The sequence below is a fragment of the Athalia rosae genome, chromosome 1 (genome assembly GCF_917208135.1).
Source record: "Athalia rosae chromosome 1, iyAthRosa1.1, whole genome shotgun sequence".
Taxonomy (NCBI): domain Eukaryota; kingdom Metazoa; phylum Arthropoda; class Insecta; order Hymenoptera; family Athaliidae; genus Athalia; species Athalia rosae.
The window spans coordinates 3,111,955-3,129,564 of NC_064026.1; the positions used below are offsets into that span (position 1 = coordinate 3,111,955).

Genomic DNA, 17,610 nt, shown 5'->3' on the forward strand with positions numbered 1-17,610 from the left:
ATAATTGCACACAAGGTTGATGATTTTGCAAAAATCCAACGCCAGCTGTTGGATTCATGAAATATTTTTTTTATTGATGAAAAATTTCATGGCACGTAACTTGCCGACAACAATTAGGTAAATTGCAAGTAATTCAAAATAATAACTTGCCCATTATGCACCCGGGGAATCCATTATGAATTTCCATTTCGAAGAATTTTGCGAATTATAGATATACAAAGTCGTCGATTTTTACCAGGTCCTGTGTACAGGAATTGCGTAATTTTTTGATTGATCTTATTCTGAAAGTGTAATTAATCGAGTTGTATGATTTTTCGTACAAAAAATTTTCAAATTCCAGTTTCTTTATGCACACGACGGATCGTTACGTCATGTTGCAGTTTATTCAAGTGTGAAGGACTAAACAGACTTATGTAAATATCAATCAATTGAGGAAACAGGATGATGATGAGGTTTTATTACATGAATAATTAAGTTATTCATAAAATCTTTTATTTGCCTGAACTAGTAGCACATGTTACGAGAATCATTGACCGATTGCATACGGATGATCTAAAGCTGAATTTTTATTTTGCGCTTACTTCTATGATTCCTTCGTCGGATTTACAGCTCAGACAATCGCCTAATCAGTTTTTACTTGGACGATATTGATCTGAGATAGAGTTCATCGAATTATCTACTTTCAGTGAGGTGATGACGTCGGATTTAAATGCTTACAAAAATTCCAACATTGCAATAAGTTCGGGTCCTTCATAGTTTTCTTAAGAGTCGCTAAGCGTATCCTGATCTGTAAGTAGACTCAAAATTCAAGTAGCAGCCTGTTCGTGGAGCTATAATTACGGATAATTATATTACAGCAAGAGGATGTTTTGGAGAAAAATTGAATAGTTTGATAATTTATGGTTGGAAGGATCCATTAGACTTCGAATGAAGTTACACCGGTAATGAGTTTCTGAATATTGGAAAATTATAGCCCATTCGTCCAACCGAAGGTGGTACCTGTTTATTCATTTCATATCTCAGTTCTTCATTACGGAATGACAATACAATTTTCTTATTTTCATATATAAATAGATGCGCGGTTGAAGAAACAAGCACAGATACTCACAGAATCTTTCTGAAAAATCATGCAGTTCTCTACCATAGCGCTTATCTGCGGATTCGCCTGCCTCTCGGCGACGGTCTCTGTGAGTACATTACATTTTGAATAATTAATTAATTCGAGCAGAACTAATGATATTTTCATGCTTTTCAATCTTACTTTGTTCTTACTTAATGTTTTGCCACCACAAAAAAGGCACTCCGGATGACGCCGGGGCAGATTGTGCATATGAAAGAATTGATCGGAAAGTGTTTCACGGAGTCCGGCGTTGATCCTGAAATAATTGAAAGATCAAAAAAAGGAGAGAAAATCGATGATGAAAAACTTCACTGTTTCGGCGCTTGCATGCTTCAATCTATGGGAGTCGTAAGGAAATTTTAATAATCTTTTCAGTGCATAATCTAATGAAAAAACGAGAATCGAAATATTTTCTGGATCGACGCCGTCCTAATTTTGAAGTAATCTTTCTTGATTTCAGCTTGGCGACGATGGGACGATCTTCAAAGAGGCGGCTATTGCAAAAATACCGGATAACTTTCCACGAGACCAGGCGATCGCCGTAATAAATCTTTGCTCTGAAAAAAGTAAGTCGTATCATATGGTCGTATCATATACTGACCGCTTTTTAATAATATTCTAACTTGATATGGAACTGATACTTGCTTCAGAAGGAGACAATGCTTGTAAAACAGCCGGTTATATCCTCGAATGTCTTTGGGAGAACAAGGTTGGTTCGGCTGATCATTATTTACCCCTTACATAGCTGTATTTTGAATTTGATTATTTTTTCTTATTTGCAGGGTTTCGGGATGCTTGAAATTCCTGAAATGTAACCGTTCTACGAGATCCAATCTGAACGAAATATAATAAAAGAAAACACGATTTATTGGATCTAGGATAAATAATATCTACGCTAAATAAACACTGCATATATTTGTATAAGTATTTTATGTATAAATGTTTGGGGAATTTCGATTCACCTCCACCGGTTGTTGGAACAGAATGATTTTTTTCTTGATAATAAATTGGAAACAAAATTATGCTTACTATTTCAATCTAATTAATCACCATTTATAACTCTGATTAATATTTACCGTTACCTACGCAAACGTCAAAGGATCAAAGGATTGAGGTTCCTTCGAATGTGGTCCAATATAATCGGAACAATAAAATTAAATTTCTAAGGCGGTTTGACGTGACGTGAGATCCGTATCTTTGGCTTATCGTATGTAGAGCCTCCCGAAGTAGTTTCACCGTTACTCGGACCTGGTGACCCCTAGAGAGTTAACCGAATGCTCCTTTTAACGTAAGTCCTTGCCAACAGGAGCTCATAGTGGCAAATTAAAACGATCCATGGTAGGAAATTCATTAGATCTGATTTGATATTTTAAGATTGACGATGGTAGAAATCTAACACATATAATGAGATGCAGAGAATCTCGAGAGTCCAAATTTTCACGAAGGATTATCGCTGGCACACAGAATTTTTCTGAAAGGTATTGACGCATGCGTTGCTAAAATGTTTGTTCATTATGCGTATTCATTCGTCAAGGTTGAGGTCACTGCATTATCGTTGTATAGCATGTACGTTGAATTCTGATGATTACCAAGCACCTTTAGTTCGAACGTGAACTTGACTCAGGAAGAATGTTATATACACGTCAACTTAGATTAATGGTTGGATGGACGTAGATTAGCGAACCTTTAGAATGAAAGTAACTTGGCCAGGTTCGTAAAATATATTCACCGATGTAGATATTGAAGAAATTTTAAAAACTATGTACATATATCGTACATCCTGTTTTTTGTACATTGTATATTTGAATTAGCGTCAGCTTGAAAATACAGACGCCGATAAAATATGAGTTGAAAATTGTTTGCTCAGATTATAATGTAGAACGTAGTTATTAGAATTGAAAATATGATGTCTAGGTTTTTAAGAACGAAACTGTAGACGTCAATGGAGGCTTAAATAATCGCGAGATATAATTTGTAGTTCAACGTACATTAAAATTTCGTTATGTAAGGAAGGGATATTTGAAAAAGATTGATGATCCGCGATTAATTTTGTTTCTGGTGTGGCGGTTATTTTATATAAGTTACGAAACACGTTCAAGGTCCTGTAAGTTGTATTTTTAAAAAATTTCTTGTTTTTTTGATCACCTGATTAGAAAAATTTATTTTCACACCGATCACATATCAGCGCAATATTATCTGCTGAATCTCTTCACTGGCTAATTTCACCTATCTTGTTATAAGATACTATGTAGTTCCATGTTTATTGATGTTCCAATCAATTACTAGAATTGCAAGCAATTTTTATTCTTGCATTTATTCTTTCTTTTTATATATATTTGTTCCAAGGACTGACACCATTTCGCAAACAATGCTGTGAAGTTCTTCGAATCTACATTCATATTTATGTAAGATGATGGAAGAATAATAACGAATAATAACTTTAATGAATGGCTATTGTGACGCCTATAATTATACAAATATATCTATATAGAATAACGCCGAAGGAAGTTAGTGTGAATATTTACGATGTGCAAGCTTCGTTCGCAATAATTTATGGACCGAATGTCTCATCATCGTCCATCGATTACATTATCACTGCGCGAAGGTGGTGACTGATAACAAATTTCATTACCTCATGATTACGATTGAAGTCACCAGGTTGAAAGCTTCACCATATAATAATATAACATTCTCGGATTGTGTCTCCAGCCCAACCCCAATGAGGCTTTTACTCCTATGATGATATTACTCTTCGTTGTATGGACCATTCGCTGACTCTGCAGATTAAAATTCGGGATGAAATTTGTTCAGGTGAACGTAATCGTGATTTAGCAAAAATTTTTTTTGTCGTCAATAGTTTTTTACTATTTCTATATTGATGAAACAATCTCTACGTACGTTACCAAAAATAGACGTCCCCACCAGAGTTGAAGAAGGTGATTAGATGAACGTAATTATCACAGGCTGCAACCATTAAAATAAAAAACTCAATGAATAAACAAAAAGCAAAAGGTAAGTATATCAATACGCAGGTGTTGTTGGGCGATACATATCTAACTCACATTGGTATCTGGGTGTGTGGATCATGCGTGTGTAAAATAATTATTCTGATACGTCCATAACGTCAGATAGAACAAAAAAAAGTGACATCGTCCCAAATATTCCATGTCGGAATGATCCTGGATCGAACAACTCAAATCAAAGGAATCAAGAATATTTTGGTTCACATATTATGCGACAAATCGATCATGTGGATTTAACATCGTCAGAAAATCATTGACCCAGCGTCATGCGAGGGAGAGATTTTTCATTTTCATTTTCGTAGAAGCATCAGCTTTTTCGAATAGATTTGTGCTTGAAGATTGTAGGAGGCAGAGTTCGTCGGCCATTTGGTGGAACCCGAATCTTCTTCGTTTCCGTGTTGAGCGTGCGAGGCATTGAAATTATTTCTTGCGTTTTTATTTATTTTTTCCTCCAGACTCCTTCTCTCGCCTCCGGGTGAACCATTTTTTCATTGTCATAATACCCTAGCGTCCGAAGGCTATTACGATCTATGTAGATACTGTCTTACGTATGTTATGAACGTGCATAGATATATTGTACGTATATACCTATATACGTAGCATGTAAGATTGATATATAAAGGCGCGATGCGATTTGGACGTTCGTCATAAGTTTTCAAACACTCGACTACGTGCAGAATTCATAATTTTCCAACACCGGCAATCATGAAGACTCCGATTGTCTTCGCCATCTCTCTTCTCGCTCTTGCGATTTTCGTTAACGTAAGTTCGATCACTTCTTCCTCATCATCGTAGTCGTTGGATAATCGAATTCAGTTCGAAAAGTTTTTGTAGTTTTTTTATTTTTTAATCGACCCGTTTCTCGCAGGCAAAGCCCCACCACGATGACACGAAACCTCCGATCTTGGGTGCCATAGATACTTGCTTGAATAAACTTGGCCTAACTAAAGCCCAAGTAAAGGAACAGATAAAAAATCGTAGCATTGAAAAAGAGGATTGTTTCGGCGCCTGCATCGATAAGGAATTGGGCGTAATGACAGCGGATGGAAATATCGACAAAGCGAAGGCAGCCGAGAATCTTCCACGTTTCGTATCGCCGGAAAATGCTACAATTATAGCCGAAGCTTGCCACGAAGAGAGTACGTCGTTTGATATACGCAATATTTTTATTTAGTTCAAGTTCGAGATTGTTCCTATAATAAATTATTTATTTCTCGTTATAGAGGGAGAAAATGAGTGCGAGACCAGCGCCTTGTATCGCAAATGCATCAGGGTAATTATCTCGATTTTAGCAGTCAAAACTTTGGTTAAAATTACCCATTTTGGAAGTAACGAAAATTGATTTTTGTTCCTCAGGAACACGTACCCCGTCCACCATTGAAGCCAGAAATGCAAAAGGTCCACGACGACTGTAAAGAAAAACTTTCCATAACCGAGGGTAAGAATTACGTCCCGGTTTACATTGTTTAATAAAACTCTAACGTTAATTCAGGATAATTAAATCTGCAAAATGTATTTTACCCACCAGAGGATATCGATGAATTAGAGAAGGTGAGGGACGAGGCGGATGAAGACTGTTTTCTAGCTTGCATCGGGGAGGGTATCGGATACGTAAGCGTCGTTATTATTTGATAATTTTTTATACTCGCTAGAATTTGCTCGGAATTTATCCTTGGACTTTATTCAATTACAGCTTGATGAGAACGGACACCCCCTCGTGGAAAAAGCTGTCGAGAGAGCACCGCATTGGGCAAAAAAAGAAGACGTTGAAAAGTTCATGAACGAATGTGCTTCACAAGGTGAATTTTCTTTACCTAATTTTCTGCAAACCGATTATTTTCACCCTTCAAACTGACGTCTGTCTCATATTTTTTAATCCACAGTTGCAGTTGGGGATAACAAATGCCAGAATGCAGTTAAATCATACCAGTGCTTCGTTGAGAAGGATCTCATTCATGGCCACCATTACGGTCGCTGGCGCATACGTTATTAAAGAAAATATCGACATTTCGCTTCAAAAAATATAATTATTGAAAGATCTACACATCCCTAATGTGAGAAACAGTATTAATTGTAGATCCTGCCAAGTGTTAGGCGGAATGTCCTTGAAATTGATTATTCTTAAGTTTTTCGTATGTAAGTGAAGAAAAAAAAAATCAGATTAACTTGATAATTCGAAATAGCTTGCGGATGATTTTGTTATCCTTCGTTGGTCGAAGCTTCTGGCGAAATAAAATTACTTGAAAAAAATAAACCGATTTCCTGGCGCGTGTTTGATTGACAAAAAAAATATTTACCCTTTCCGAACGATTTGATTCATCGGAAAGAAATGAATGTTTAGTAGGTCGGCACGCGAATCTACACTGTGACAATTTCACGCGGAGATTCCCTGAAATCAACATCATTAAAAAGAACGTGAACACGTAACCAGGTGTCATATGACATTTGTACGCGCGTGTGTTGGCTGTAATTATATTTAATTTCGATTCCGTGGATTCTGGGATTGCGGAGCGTCGGAGCGTTACCTAACGCGAGTATCGTATACGTATATGGTACATGTATCGTGTGGGAAACAAATACAAGGATAATTGATCCGGATACAAATGATATTTGTGAAGCAATTCTCGTCACGGTTTCGCACCGACGGGGGGATCCCTGCAATTTCCGAATCACGAACTAATACATATACAGTATGTCGCCTAAAAGTAGAGGAAGAAAAGTGCCAAATATTATTCCCCGATTTTGGCAAAACGTCGAATTGCAATTTTCTTTTTTCTCTCTTATTATATCATATCGCGACGAGTGTATGGAACGACCAAAACCTCCGTTACAGTTTGAGGCATGAATTTTTTCTTCCTCTTCGTGTCCAACGGATAACCAATTTGCCATTGTTGTATTCTCACCTACATCCGGAAACTATTTTCACATCCTCTATATCGCACGTAACTCATCTGAGGGTTGGATAGAGTTATATATATATAGAGCCAGAATCCGAACGAAATGTTCTTCATGATTCTGAGTACTTCCGAAGTTCGCGGTTCACCTGAACGTAATACGATGAGGATTTCGCTAATTTCCGCAACGTCGTTACTCGGCTTCGTGTTTCTCGTTAGTGTAAGTGAAAAACTCGGTTTTATCGCTACGACAACGATATTTAAATGTTTTTTATTCATCGTCGATTCTTTCGATCAGGCAGGGCCGCACCACCCACATGGCAAATTGGGGATGGAAAAGGAGATCGATGCTTGCTTAAAAGAGCTTGAAATTACGATGGACGATGTAAGGGAAAGTATAGAAAACGGCGAAGCTGACAAGGAGGATTGTTTCGGTGCCTGTGTCGGCAAAAAGGTGGGCTTTGTCAACGAAGAAGGAGCGATTGATACGGAAGTCATTTTAGCCAAGTACCCCCACCTTCCACGTTTCATGCCAGCGAAAGATCTTTTGCAAATAATCGAGACGTGCGCCGAAAAAAGTACGAATTTTCTCTGCATTCAATTTTTAAATCGTCAGATATATCGACTCGCGTATATTGCTAACATGAATTTTGTGCCTTTTATTATAGAGACAGATAACGCGTGCGAGTTCAGCTCAATCTTTAGGTTGTGTATGGAGGTAACTATTCATTTAAATTTGACATTATTACATACCCTATCGAGTATATCGAATTGATATAATCTCCGCTCTATCTGCACAATTGTCAGAACGCCACAGAGGAGGTGGAAAGGCCTTTCAGAAAAATGATGGAGGGATGCAACGAACAGTTTGGTTTGCCAAACGGTACGAGTGAAAATAAATTTCGTCTCCGTAGTCATGTTGTGTAATTCAATTAACGAATTTTTTTTTTTTTTTTCTTCATTCGTTTCAGGTCATTTGAGAAACTTCCCGGGATTCAAAGAAAAAACCAAGGATGGCTGCTGGGCCGCCTGCGTTATAAAAGTTTTTGAACTTGTAAGTGCATCGCATCGCGTTTGAATTGCTAATTTATGCATCAAATATACTTATTTTCGCAGGTGAACGAAGACGGCAGTTTGAACGTAGCTAATTATCTCGAAAAATTTGACGCTAACAATTTCTTCCCCAACGATAACAAACAGTTCGAAGAGATCGTTGAAAAATGTGGAAAACTGAGTAAGTAACCAGAGCGATGGTGCGCCGTATTTATTTTTTTCTTTTAAAATCTACATTTTTTTTTATTAAAAATTACAGCAGGTAAAGATGCGTGCGAGACCGCCTCTATGGTTGGCAAATGTCTTTTCGAGAATGGTGTGCACGGTGTTTTTCCAATGTGAATCCAGACTCGCCATCGCCATACCATTTCTAAAATAACCCGTTCTGTATTTCGTGGTAATCTCTAAGTTATTGAAGTATTAATAATGTTATTTAGTAGATATATATCTATGTTAGTAGTATCAACTAACACGTTGTTAATTCATGAATAATAGGATTCTTCTCGACTAGAAGTCTGGAGGGTTGCACATAGTGTAAAATTGTAATTTTTGTAGTCAATATATTTAGTGTTATACGGAAAATCTGATTTGTTTGAATAAAATTCGACGGAATTATTGGTCTTGATATCACGGAAAATTGAAATTTCTACGTCTGTAAATATTCCTATTGCTGAGTGTAGCGTTAATTTTACAAGCTGAGAAAACAGAATTTTCTATGTTTCTTCCTTTTTCTACAAACACGCCTACTACAGTTTGACGCTGCAGCGAATTCTGCAACATTCACGCGCAGCACCTAATGAGTGAATAATTACCCGTTCGCGTTACGAATTACATTATTCTGTATCGTGTGATCAAACACAATGGGAAATTTTATTTGCTCAATTCTTCTATGAGTGCAGTAAAATCGTAGCTAAAATAATTACAACGTTCTGGAGTAGACAATTCACGGCATATTATCGTTACGCTTTTGAGCTAATTCTAAACTAATTTACAGTTGGTAAAAACAGGCTAAATATGGATTTTCAAAAATACAAATATGTATATGAGACGAAAAATTACTCGTTTTTACTATACGGATGATCGCACGTCGATTTTTCGGTTATATTGTTGCGATTGCTGTTTAGATAGACAGTTTTTCGAATAAAAAGTTTACACAGCCAAGATTCGAGTAAATTTAGTTCACGTAGAAGTTGATATTAATGGACTAGTGATAACAAAAAAAAGGTGCTCGGTAATTTAATTCTAATTGTGTTGTTATTGTCGGAATTATTTCAATCTACAACAGAGCTGTTTAATTTTCGATTTGAAATTGGATTGAACAAAAACTATCGTTGTACCAAATCTCGATGATGTAAAATAGTTTTCATACAAACGTGGCGCTAAGTTATAATCTTTATTTTTCTGTTTTATCTACGGTATCTCGAATAAAAGCATTTGCAAATATCGCGAGTAGAAAGTAGATATAATTCATAGAAACGTTATTCGGACTGTTCGATATAGTAAAAAAATGTAATTTCTAAAACGACCGAATCGGCCTGCTAGATTTTAGATGATTTTAGCCTCAAGCGCACGTACGCGTCGTGTGATCGATCGGTTCTTAAAAATTCAAATACCTAATATTCGTGTACAGAAAGCCTTGAGAAGGCGACGAAAAAATTTTCCATTCATGATACGCCGGTTGTTTGAAAATAATTTGAATGATTAGCGATTTTTTTCACTGCTAGTTGCGATGGTTGAAAACCATAAAATCCATTCATCGTTACGATCTGTCCATTATGGCGCCAGAGTTCATAATTAATGACGAGTCGATGGATGTGTGGGCTATTTGAATTTTGACGGTTTCCGTGGATGAGGTCAACAACTTACCTCCCGAGTTCCAATCACCATTGATTATTCCTCTCATATCCATCATAATAATGTGTTCTCGTATACATCGTAGGCGATGCATAAGAGATATTGTGTTCCGTTTCTTATAGAACTCTGAAAGATTAATAGCTTTTTAAGAGCGTTAAAAAAAAAAAAAGAGACTAATAAAACTAAAAGAACACGAAACGGAGATTCCGTGTAACATTCGTGTTTCGACCCACGTCAACAAAAATAGCAATCGAACAAAACGATAATTACATGAATAGATGAGCCGAGGAACACCAGGTGAGATAAAAAGGAGCGAAAGAAGATAGCGTCGCGAAGGGGGTAAGCGAATGAAGAAAAAAGCATAAAAGTAAAGAGGATGGCGAAAAACTCGAATCACGATAAAATCCGTGCAGAGCAGTTCTGATTGGGAAATAAAAATGAGAAAAAAAAAAGAAAAAAGTACGAATCGATCCTCGACGAAACAAGGCTATAATATTGGCTCGTTTTCGCGACGCGACGCGATCTTTACCGCGTATATAATATGACGGAGAATAGTATGGTACAGAGGAGGATATTTTGTACCGTACGTGCGATATTATCATCTTTCGTTGCTCGTTGAGAGCGGAGTGCATTGACCGGGTGACGGAGAGACGTGGACGAGATGAATGAAAAAAAAAAGACAAAAACAGAACAACAAAAAATGAACTTGAAAAAAAAAATGAAACGAAAGAAAGAAAGGAAGGAGAAAAAAAAACGCCGGTAGAAAAAGTAGCACGCAGACTCGATCTTTCGATCGGTCGAACCTTCCTCGTTATGTACAGTTCTTTTGAATTCCCCCCCCTGTGATACGCGTTACGGGTTCCATATATCATAAACGTTTCTCGCTCTTCTCGTTGTGCGCTGAAATTATTCTTACCGCGATTATTATCATTATCACCGTCATCGTTGTTGTTGCTTTTGAAATTTTGCCTAATTTTTTTTTCTTCCTCTCTTCTTTTTAGCACCTCCGTCATTTTCTCAACAGACGATGGACTTCGGTACGGGTTTACCGGATGACCACGACCACCACTGCTACCGGGCCGATGATTTTCGTGGAGTGGGACGTATCCTACCCAAGAGAGTATAAAAGATCCAAAATTGGCATAGTTTCTAACTAGACACAGTTAGAGTGATCACAAGATAACATCGTGAAGCAACGTTTTATTCCACCGCAGTGTTAAGACCCATCGAAAATGAAGATCCTGTTCGTCCTTGCTGCCGTGTTGGCGGTGTCGTTGGTAAGTTTTATTTATAATTCGATATTTGAGTTTCTGTTTTTCTCTGATATACTCGTTCATTGATTATCGTTGTATTTCCAAAGGCTGCACCGACGGAAGTTGCCGTTTCTCCCGGTAAAATCGCAACTCCAGAAAAGAGCGTTCCTTCGGAACCCGAAAAAGATCGGGAACAATATTTCCACAAGGTCGCTAGCCCGGTGCCGGAACCGATCGTCGAAGACAAAGTTGAGCCCGTTTCAGCGTCGGACAAGGTAGCAGAGAACAACGACGCGGAGAAGGTAAAGGAAAAGGTCTCCGCGGATAAGTTGGGAGAAAAATCGGAAGAGAAAATCGAAGACAAGGTCAAAGTTGATCAAGCCGTTGCGGCGTCGGAGGAACCGCTGCCAACTCGTCCCGAAGAAGAAAAACCGGTAGTCGTCGTTGTTGCTACCCCCGTGGCAAACGAGGAAACGGAAAAGGAAAAAGCGAAGGAACAAGGAGGGATTCAAGTTCAGGAAACTAAGACAAAGGAAGAGGAGATCAAAGAGGAAAAAGAAGCGGCGGAAAAAGAAGAAGACAACAACGATGTGAGCGCTATTTGTCGCGCGAGTACGGGCGTCACACTGGAACAGGTATTAGCGGTCGCCGGTGCACCGCCAGTCGACCCGCCGAGGTCCATGAAATGCTACCTGAAATGTATGGAAGAACATCTTGGAACGGTGAGTCACCCTTTTCGAATTTTTAACTAGAATCTAAATATCCGAAAATACATCAAATTGGACAAACGTTTATCGATTGTTATGCGCAGTTAGAGGCAGAAATTTCGATAAAGGACTCCGCTACCGACAGCGAAAAACCATCTGAAGCTCCCAAAGAAGAAGCGGAAACAGTCGACGATCCTTGCCTCAGACCCCGTAAGTATCAATAAATACTTTGAGGAGATCGCGCTCGCTTATGATAACCGTACGCCGACGGAATTTGGCGGTTGTCGCGACTGATAACATATTCCCAACAATCGGTCGCTTACCTTCCGTAGACAATTTAATTGGAAGTTACAGATGGATGTAAAAATCGCAATTTTTGGAAATTAGGTCCTTTTTGTTTTCAATTTTGTGATTCGATAGTCGAATGTGATATATTTTTTTTTTGTTTTTATTAACAGAAACCGACGATCCCTGCGACTCGGCGTACCTCAGGTTCTACTGCAACTTCAAATCGTCCGATAAGATCTCCGTTCTTTGAATCCATAAGTAAATTGAGATATCATAGTAACCTAATTTACATAGGATATTATCTTATTTATAATTACCGAATTTATGCCATAAGTATTGTATAAAATAATAAATTATTGTTGAAGAAAAAATTGATAACGGCGAGAACCGAATAATTATAGGCATACTTCCTACGAATGCGATTTCAAAAAATTCCCAAATTTCCTAAACGCTCACGTTCCACTGACGAGGCGCAACTCGGATATAGAATCTCTGTGGCTGCGTGCAGAGAAAAGAAGAGGAAGAAAAAAATAACGTCGAATATTCGATAGTGAATAAATGAGATTTTCGGGTTGAAGAAGAAGCTAGAGATGGAAGGAAAGGGGACAAAGGAGGATCGGGCTATGCGAGAGTCCGGATGGGGCGAGAAGGAAGGCAGCGAAGAAGGGAGGAAAAATGTAATGCAGAAATCGTGGCGGTGGTGCGACGTCAACTTGACGTCGACTATGACGACGACGGGGGACAGAATCCCTTGAAGATATTCGGGGGGTGAAAGCCGGGGACGGCTCGGTCGGTAGAAAGGTTTTCGGGGTATTGGGAATCGGTGGGTATCTATAGAAGATGAAAAGCATAATAACGTAAAATATATCGCGACATTCGTCGGCGACACCCGGCTTCGAAAAGAAAGGGTGCGCAGGACGCGACCCGATGTTACTACAGAATTCCGCATACCTATACCATTTTCTTTCATACGAACACGTCGAGTGACACTCCCTCGTCGCACGTAACGATATATTCGAGACGAACGAATGAATCCGATCACCCGATCTTCCGCGTCCCTAAATATTCTCGAATTTGTATTTAAAATTCATGACCCGCGATCCCGCGATGCGAAATTCCGCAGGAGATTTTCTTTTTTCCCCTTTTAATCACCCTCGTTGTTTATCGGAAAGCTTTTGCCTTTAATTATTTATACATGCGCAACGATATCCGCTTGTCTACGACAAACCGAATCTCCGTGCGGCTTTGTGGTTGAACAATTGAAAAAAAAAGGGGGAAAGAAAAGAGAAGAAAAAGAAAAAAAGTTTCACGAAAATATAGGTACCGCGAGGAGCGATGCGCCACGTAATTTTACCGGTATTATCTAACCCGCGTTCGTGACACGTGATTTGCATTAATTAAAAGAAATGGCATTATAAATTAAAAGTTCGCAGCGCCGAAGAAAGAGGTGAAAAAAAAAAATATATATATGACGGAGAAGAAAATAACGCGATATAAGAGGAAAAACAAGAAATTCAATTATAAAATATATCTTTATCGCGAGTATTTCAGTAATCTGGAAAGAAAGCGATATTTTCAAAAGCGATATCATCGACGTAACCCGTTAAGCAATCGGCGAGACTCTTCGACGCAGAAAGTTCAACCTCCTTTACGCGTCGCAATAATTTTTGCATTTATTTAGTTTTATATTATCACGGGATTTCGAAAGTGCGTTTCTCAAGTACATCCACGGCGACGCGAAATCGGTAATAATCAGTAGCGCGAGCGAATCGATACAGAAACAAGTTACTCCGGAATTACAGGTGAAAAAAATAAAAAAATAATCGAACCACGCGATATCGCACACATTGAATATCGTTCCTTCTCATAATTACGTATAATTCTCATCGTCTCTAGGTATACGTATGCACGAACAATTAATCATTTGCGCGTGTCTTTACCTGTTCGATTTGTCACGAGATAAATCTTCAGTTTTCCATCTGTTACGTATCGTACACGATATCCATAAAAAAACACGATTAATCGGTCCCACCTCTGAAGTTGCAGTTCGTACCTATCTGATCCCATCGCTGACGATAATTTTACCGTCGAACGCGTAGAATTACCTTAAAATTATCCTAGCGCACGACGATTACAATTATTTTTTGTTCTTCGGCTATCGATTGAACTACTTTTTTTTTCCCGTTCTTACAGAGACATTGTTATCATTATTATTATCATTATACATTACACCGCAGCACATTAAGTCGTACGTCAAGAGCAGCTGGTGGGAATTGCATAAAAAAGTTCAATACGATCTGATAACGAGAATGCATAAAAGTAACTACGTCGTATGGTCTATATTCACGATATCCGTATGTGTCGCATGTGAGTGCGGTATATGGTAATGGCATATGCTAAATGAGAAGGTTTCTATTTTATTTTTTTTCTTCATTTCATCAACGACGAAACCGTGCTAGGATATAGGTATTATAAATATGAGTATTTAATGGCGCATTTGAAATCATTGTAGGACATATACGATGTGTACATACGCATACGTACTTACACATATGTATACGTGTTTATGTATATAAAGCTATACCGTGCTCGTTTCCTAGATTTAATTGGGTTACATTCAGCCGGTTTTATCCAGATTTAATGAGGGCGAAACGCTCTTAGAAGGGTAACACCCTCCGGGGGTCTACGTCACCCTCGATATCTGCGTGAGCGGTTGAAAAATTTCAAAAAATGGCACCTACGTGCGCTTTCGCATTGTTACGTCTACGTGAAAATTGTATTAATCTTAGCTGTGTGCGCGCAGTTTACACGGGACGTCCGTTGAACGGAGAGAAAAATAATTTTGATACTTGGATAAAAAGGCGATTTTACTCGCAGCTTGATCCAAATCAAGGTGAACTCATTAAATTTCTGTTTATTTTTTTATTTCTTTTTTATTATAAATTATACACATACGGGCATTAGTGAGTTTTTCTTTTTCTCTCGTTAGTTTGTTCTTCAATCTTTGATTTTTACTTCTTCTCTTTTCATTTCGACCGAGTCGTCGAGTCACTCTGCATAAATAATCGACCAAACGAGTTTAAAATTCTCCGAGAGTTTAATCCGTGTCGTAGGGTCCCGAAGGTATCGATATTCCGTTTTCTTATTTTCACTTATACATATACGTCCACACGTGTATTTTTCTGTGTCTCTTAGAAGTAACGTGCGGGTGTAGGGAGGAAAAATCTGACGACTGACGTCCGAGTCGAAAAGAATTTGCAAAGATTAACGAAAAATTGTCGATTTTGTTTGACAGATTTCGAGTATCGCCAATTTTGGAAGAATATTTGCGATTTGGTCACGTTCGCGGTAAACACGATTCCATGGATATTACACGTGATTATTCATTGACGTTGCAATTATCGCGGACGTAATAAATGGATGTAAAATCGCAACGGTCGATCATCTTTATTTCATGCACGCGACGATCGATAGTTCCTTGCTGATTTACGGCGTCCGTCGATTCCCCGGGCATTATCTATTTGCGTTTGATGTATAAATGTGCGCAAGTGTGAATTAAAGCCGTCATTGTATTCAAAAGTGTCGTTGTCGTTTTCCACGTACATGTATGTAAGGATTAATATACGCGACGAATACATGAGTATTTTCGAACAGAAATCTTACCCACGACCTTGAGGAATCCTGTATAAAAGTCTGATCTTCTCGGAGTCGAGAGTCAGTTAAAAGTTTACCAAAGTGTAAGAAACGAGCCGCCGATCGTCTGCGAAACTGTAACCGATCGACACACGGATCGCCAGAAATCAGATCAAGCCATGAGTTATTCCTTCGTTATTTTCGTTATTGCTTGCCTCGCGCTAACGGTGGGTGCACTTTTCGAATTTATTTGTAATCACGCTAATTGAAGTTTTCGTTCTCCACCGATGATTTTCATTCTTCAATTTCATCCCCGATTCAGGTCAGCGGGGAACTCGGCAAAGACGTACACTACAAATTGAGACAAAAATGCGTGGCCGAAGTTGAATTAGAAGAAGGTGCGTATATGGGGATGTTATTATTTTTCGTCTTTAATATCTCTGGTGTTGACCCGGGTTTGAATTCGTTCATTTTCAGAGGCGAAACCGCTCTTGGGGACACCCGCCTTTCTTCAGCATCCAAAAGCGAGGTGTTATTTCAACTGTTTCCTCAAAGGCATCCAAGTGGTAATTGATTCAAAAGAAATAACTCTGCGTGCGGATGAAAAAAAAACAGGACAAACTAGTCAGAATCAAGTAGTCATTATAGTTTAGAAAAAAAAACGGTGTTTTTCCCTTTTCCCTTGGCACGTGAGCGTCGTTCAATGCTTCGAGGACCACCCCTTTTAACGTACGTCTTTTGTTTTCAGATTAAAGAGGATGGCATCGTCGACGCGGAGGCATCGCTCGCTCTCGTCGACGAGAGTATTCGCGAAAAAGCTCGCGGCGTCATAACAAAATGCATAGACGATCATCAGGCCGTTCCAGATCAATGCGAAAAGAGTTTGCAGATTGCGAAATGTCTTGCCGAGGCCTCTCCGGGCGTGAGTGTCTCGTTCCTTTTTTTTTTTTATTTCTTTGGCTCGTTTCCCTCGAAACGGATGAAGAACCGCAGCCGAAATCATCCGCTCTTTTTTCTCTTTCAGATATTCTCACAGCTGGGATTGGTTGAAGCCCCGAAAAAAACTGAATGAGGTGTAAACGACGGTTCGTAGTGAAGAAGAAGACGAGGGAAAAAAAAAAAAAAAAAAAAAAATGAAAACTAAATTACGCCGCGTAGCGAACTTCATTACCGCGCGGTACCAGCGACACCAGACGAAAACACCACCGGGTTTTTAAAAAATGTTGGACACGATTTTTGTTATTTTCGTTCTCATTCTGAATAAATACGATTTTTGTCAAACGTTGTCTACTCGACCCCGCATTTCCATATTTCAGATTTTAAATTGACCGGCGAACATTCGGCTAAATCTCCCTCCATCGAATGCACCCGCTGTTGCTAACCCTTTTCTATATGCACATACGTTTATCCTCGTACGTTAACTCACTCGATCGCAAATAATCGTTGTTCTTCACAAAGATGTTTTGAAACTTTTAACGACTCAATTACTTATGCGTTGAATGATTTATTTTCCAAGCAACTGTTGTAACGCTGATCAAATTAAACTCCAGCATCGATACCTAAGCGATGAATAAATTAACGGTAAGACGTGCGATTAGCCTCCCAATTATTTAGGCATCAAATTTAACGTGGATCAATATTGTCGCCTAAATTTACCAGCGACCGTACGAAATATTCGGTTATCGATGAAATCGAAAGAGATCGATTTCTGGCCGAATAAAAAAAAAACGAAAAAGGATCATTTTTGTGTTTTTTTTTTTGTTCACCGTGGCTTTCGCGAATAAA

General features: G+C 38.6%; 4 protein-coding genes and 1 long non-coding RNA gene across 5 annotated transcripts; 4 read left to right on the top strand and 1 right to left on the bottom strand.

Annotated features, from left to right (window-relative positions):
• The first annotated feature begins 1,074 nt into the window (after positions 1-1,074).
• Positions 1,075-8,711, top strand: LOC105690783. Its single transcript, XM_048648874.1, has 16 exons — positions 1,075-1,187; positions 1,298-1,468; positions 1,581-1,686; positions 1,771-1,829; positions 5,012-5,282; positions 5,367-5,416; positions 5,500-5,581; positions 5,672-5,754; positions 5,837-5,942; positions 6,027-6,079; positions 7,336-7,615; positions 7,706-7,755; positions 7,845-7,920; positions 8,009-8,091; positions 8,154-8,271; positions 8,350-8,711. The coding sequence occupies exons 1-16, from the start codon at positions 1,128-1,130 to the stop codon at positions 8,430-8,432; spliced, it is 1,731 nt and encodes a 576-aa protein (XP_048504831.1). The 5' UTR covers positions 1,075-1,127; the 3' UTR covers positions 8,433-8,711.
• Positions 1,917-4,606, bottom strand: LOC125501299. Its single transcript, XR_007278833.1, has 3 exons — positions 4,183-4,606; positions 4,019-4,084; positions 1,917-3,897 (listed from the first exon to the last, which is right to left on the bottom strand). It is a non-coding gene; the product is annotated as an uncharacterized LOC125501299 (long non-coding RNA).
• On the top strand, positions 4,747-6,316 carry LOC105690778. The gene is made up of 7 exons (XM_012408859.3): positions 4,747-4,905; positions 5,012-5,282; positions 5,367-5,416; positions 5,500-5,581; positions 5,672-5,754; positions 5,837-5,942; positions 6,027-6,316. The coding sequence occupies exons 1-7, from the start codon at positions 4,849-4,851 to the stop codon at positions 6,134-6,136; spliced, it is 759 nt and encodes a 252-aa protein (XP_012264282.2). The 5' UTR covers positions 4,747-4,848; the 3' UTR covers positions 6,137-6,316.
• A 2,349-nt stretch (positions 8,712-11,060) lies between the features above and the next one.
• LOC110117265 (neurofilament heavy polypeptide-like) lies at positions 11,061-12,563 on the top strand. Its single transcript, XM_020855131.2, has 4 exons — positions 11,061-11,221; positions 11,305-11,919; positions 12,009-12,114; positions 12,363-12,563. Exons 1-4 carry the CDS (start codon positions 11,177-11,179, stop codon positions 12,440-12,442), a joined length of 846 nt encoding a protein of 281 aa, XP_020710790.2. The 5' UTR covers positions 11,061-11,176; the 3' UTR covers positions 12,443-12,563.
• A 3,325-nt stretch (positions 12,564-15,888) lies between these two features.
• On the top strand, positions 15,889-17,106 carry LOC105690777 (general odorant-binding protein 83a-like). The gene is made up of 5 exons (XM_012408857.4): positions 15,889-16,052; positions 16,148-16,223; positions 16,303-16,391; positions 16,574-16,747; positions 16,850-17,106. Exons 1-5 carry the CDS (start codon positions 16,005-16,007, stop codon positions 16,895-16,897), a joined length of 435 nt encoding a protein of 144 aa, XP_012264280.2. The 5' UTR covers positions 15,889-16,004; the 3' UTR covers positions 16,898-17,106.
• The last annotated feature ends 504 nt before the right edge of the window (positions 17,107-17,610 follow it).

Bases quoted from the DNA above. Each gene is read 5' to 3' on its own strand.
- LOC105690783 (XM_048648874.1), top strand. From the start codon at position 1,128: ATGCAGTTCTCTACCATAGCGCTTATCTGCGGATTCGCCTGCCTCTCG. The intron at 1,469-1,580 runs GTAAGGAAATTT...TCTTGATTTCAG, and splicing joins TGCTTCAATCTATGGGAGTC to CTTGGCGACGATGGGACGAT. The intron at 6,080-7,335 runs GTTGAGAAGGAT...TCTTTCGATCAG, and splicing joins TTAAATCATACCAGTGCTTC to GCAGGGCCGCACCACCCACA.
- LOC105690778 (XM_012408859.3), top strand. From the start codon at position 4,849: ATGAAGACTCCGATTGTCTTCGCCATCTCTCTTCTCGCTCTTGCGATT. The intron at 5,582-5,671 runs GTAAGAATTACG...TTTACCCACCAG, and splicing joins AAAACTTTCCATAACCGAGG to AGGATATCGATGAATTAGAG. The intron at 5,755-5,836 runs GTAAGCGTCGTT...ATTCAATTACAG, and splicing joins TCGGGGAGGGTATCGGATAC to CTTGATGAGAACGGACACCC.
- LOC110117265 (XM_020855131.2), top strand. From the start codon at position 11,177: ATGAAGATCCTGTTCGTCCTTGCTGCCGTGTTGGCGGTGTCGTTG. The intron at 11,222-11,304 runs GTAAGTTTTATT...GTATTTCCAAAG, and splicing joins CCGTGTTGGCGGTGTCGTTG to GCTGCACCGACGGAAGTTGC. The intron at 12,115-12,362 runs GTAAGTATCAAT...TTTTATTAACAG, and splicing joins CGATCCTTGCCTCAGACCCC to AAACCGACGATCCCTGCGAC.
- LOC105690777 (XM_012408857.4), top strand. From the start codon at position 16,005: ATGAGTTATTCCTTCGTTATTTTCGTTATTGCTTGCCTCGCGCTAACG. The intron at 16,224-16,302 runs GTGCGTATATGG...GTTCATTTTCAG, and splicing joins CGAAGTTGAATTAGAAGAAG to AGGCGAAACCGCTCTTGGGG. The intron at 16,392-16,573 runs GTAATTGATTCA...TTTTGTTTTCAG, and splicing joins TCCTCAAAGGCATCCAAGTG to ATTAAAGAGGATGGCATCGT.